Genomic DNA, 3,350 nt, shown 5'->3' on the forward strand with positions numbered 1-3,350 from the left:
CCTATGAATGTCTTTATGAGTTAAATGTGTTTCTTGTATACAGCATATTGTTGGATTTTGTTTCCTAATCCACTGTGCCAGTCTATTTCTCTTATTTGGCAAATTGAATGCATTTACATTGATGGTCAGAATTGAGATGTATCGACTTACATTTGCCATGTTATTACCTGTTGTCGTCTACTCCTTTATCTCCTGTGTTTAATTGCTTACCCTATTTAGTTGGTTGCTTCCGATCTCATTTGTGGTGTTTTGACCGCTTTAGTCCCTCTCTAGAACATCTATCAGTAGTCTGTGTACGGTTGGCTTTGCCATTGCGAAATTCTTTAGCTGTTCTTTGTCACGGAAGTATTTCACTCCTCCATCAAACTTGAAAGAGAGTTTTGCAGGGTATAGTAGTCTGGGCTGGAATTTGCTTTCATAGAGTACCTGAAGTAATCTCCTCCATATTCTTCTTCCCTCATGGTCTGTGAAGAGAAGTTGGCCGTAATTCTGATGGGTTTTCCTTTGAATGTGATCTGCTTCTTCTCTCGAGTGGCTTTCAGTAGATTATTCTTGTGCTGAATTTCTGGGATCTTGACTATTGTATGTCTCGGTGTGTTTTTCATTTGGTTGAGGTTCCTTGGCGTTCTGTTTGTTTCAGTTACGTGAACGTCAGAATATTTTCTCATATTTTGAAAATTTTCTGCTATTACTTCAGCCCATATTTTTTTAATGTCATTGATGTTGACTCCTTTCTCATTGATGCCTATTCGTCTCACATTGTTCATCTTTGCATCATCTTGCAGGTGATGAATTATTCTTTCCTTCATCCTTGTTTTTAAGAGATCCTTTCTTACCTTTTTGCTAGCTACAGCAGCATCTTCAAGATCTGCATCTCTGTCTTCACATTCACTTAAACGGTTTTGCAAGTTTGTGATTGACAGCTTAATTTCCTCTATATCTCTTTGACTCTGCTTCATGCAATCTATTTCTTTCCTGTATTGCTCATTCGGGAATCCCACATTTTTCTAATCTCCTCTATTTTTTTTAAATCAATTTCTTCTTTAGAAGCAGTTAGAAATTATTTTACTGCAATGTTTTTTTCAGATTGTGTTTCCTCCCTATGTTTCTGTAGTTGCTTCTTTACTTCATCTGCAATGAGTTCTGAGAGTTCTCTTTTTATTTCAGAAAAAAATTGCCCTCTGATTTCCTCTATATCTTTCTGCTGTTGCTTATTTACTTTCGACACTATTAATTCATGCATTTGAGCCGAGCTAGTATCCTCTGCACTTGTTCTGGGTGAGCAATTGGTTTCTTCCGTATGTTTCTGCATTTGATTCTTTAGTGCAGATGTTATTAATTCAGGGATTTCTTTTTTCTTTTCCAATCTGAGGTCTTCTACGTCTTTCTGCAGCTTTTTTTTTATTTCAGAAGCAGTTGCTTCATTGCTTTCAGCTGTGTGATTTCCAATTTTTTCTGTGTTAGTGACTTCTGCACTTGTTACGGTTGGGCTTTGGTTCTGAGGTTGCATTTTGTTCCTTCTCGTCATTTTGTGGAGTACTGTCTTCTGACCTGTGTTGTAGATCTTTGGTGTAGTTATAACTTTCACACGTACTGAAGTTCAGGGGCAGCTCTACAAAATTTGGACTTATCCAGCTGCGTCTGGCTTGGGTCTGACTGGTGTGTTCAGCTCCTTCCCGTTGCTGCCCTTAAGGGTGAACCTGTTGTGCCCCTGTGGGGAGATGTTCTGCTCCTGGACTAGTTGTTTGGATCTATCCTCTACTCTCTCTGCAGGAATTGCAGCTGCAGGATTACACCCCAGCCATGTATGACAGGCCTGAGCTGTGCCTGGAGGAGGCAAGGTGAAGTAGGGGGAAGAGGAAGCTCTCCGCACACACTCACGGGACCTATGATAGGACGGGATCTGAGGGCTCCGGGACGGGGCAAAAATTACTACTCTGTGGGCGGGGCGAAGGAGGCACTGCGGAGTGGTGTGGGGCGGCCCAAGGGGATGGGAGAGAGTCCGGCCCATGCTGCGCCTGGTTGGGACTGGTCCTGCCAGCGCAGGGTAGCAGGAAGCTCTCGGCACACTCACCTGACCTGGGCTAGGACTGGGTCTGGGGGCTCCCAGATGAGTTCCTGTATATCTTTCTGCTATTGCTTATTTACTATCGACGCTATTAATTCATGCATTTGAACCGAGTTGGTGTCCTCCGCACTTGTTCTGGTTGGGCACTGGATTTCCTCCGTATGTTTCTACATTTGATTCTTTACTGCAGATGCTATTAATTCTGGGATTTCATTTTTTATTTCCAATCTGAGTACCTCTTTACCTTTCTGCAGCTGTTTTTTGCTTCAGAAGCCAGTGATTCATTGCTTTCAGCCTTGTTCCCAATTTCCTCTGTGTTAGTGTCCTCTGCACTTGTTACGGGTGGGCTTGTGTTCTGAGGTTGCATTTTGTTCCTTCTCGTCATTTTGTGTAGCACTGTCTTCTGACCTTCGTTGTAGGTCTTCGTTGTAGTTATAACCTTAGCACGCACTGAAGATCAGGTGCATATCTACAAAGTTTGGGTTTCTCCAGCTGTGCCTGGCTTGGTTCTGGCTGCTGTGCTCAGCTCCTCACTGCTGCTGCTCTAAGGGTGAACCTGTTGTGCCCCTGTGGCCTGATATTCTGCTCCTGGACTAACTGAGTGGTTCTATCCTCTACTCTCTCTAGGGATTTCAGCTGCAGGGTTACACCCCAGGCATGTATTGCAGGTTGAGCTGAGCCTGGAGGGGATTAGGTGAAGCAGGGGGGAGAAGCTGCTCTCCCACACACTCACTTGGCCTGGGATAGGACTGGATCTGCGTGTTCCCGGAATATGGCAGAAATTCCTTTTTGGTGGGTTGGGTAGGGGATGTCCTGCGGAGTGATGGGTTCATCCCAAGGGAGTGGAAGAGGGTCTCACCCATGCTGTGCCTGGACTGGGATGAGTAGTTGGTCCCGCTGGCACAGGGTAGCCGGAAGCTCTCCCACAAACTCACCGGACCTGGGCTAGGACTGGGTCTGGTGGCTCCCGGAACGCTGCAGAAATTCCTACTCGGCGGGTGGGGTGAGGGAGGTCCAGCGGAGTGGTCAGGGGCATCCCATGGTGGTGGAAGAGGGACTCCCCCATGCTTCGCCTGGGCTGGGAGGAGTAGTTGGTCCCGCTGGCACAGGGTAGGTGGAAGCTCTCCCACACACTCACCGGACCGGGGCTCGGATTGGGTCTGCTAGTAGTTATTAAGATGGCAAGATTCAGACATGATATCTTGTGTAAACAATATTAGTACAAATCTTTCTTAATGAACTAGGAGAAAGAATCTGTATATCGATCCTAACATATATATAT

At 45.3% G+C, this 3,350-nt stretch overlaps 1 protein-coding gene across 1 annotated transcript in view; it reads right to left on the bottom strand.

Annotated features, from left to right (window-relative positions):
• The window catches only part of LOC101579922 (vomeronasal type-2 receptor 116-like), a 39,010-nt gene extending 35,876 nt beyond the window's left edge, over positions 1-3,134 (bottom strand). Inside the window, exon 1 of the mRNA XM_004644956.2 lies at positions 3,060-3,134. Within this exon, the coding sequence (XP_004645013.2) occupies positions 3,060-3,134 (75 nt within the window). The remainder of the gene's footprint in view (positions 1-3,059) is intronic.
• Between the last annotated feature and the right edge of the window lie 216 nt (positions 3,135-3,350).

This window comes from Octodon degus, unplaced genomic scaffold (assembly GCF_000260255.1).
Source record: "Octodon degus isolate 3935 unplaced genomic scaffold, OctDeg1.0 scaffold00214, whole genome shotgun sequence".
In the NCBI taxonomy this organism is placed as follows: domain Eukaryota; kingdom Metazoa; phylum Chordata; class Mammalia; order Rodentia; family Octodontidae; genus Octodon; species Octodon degus.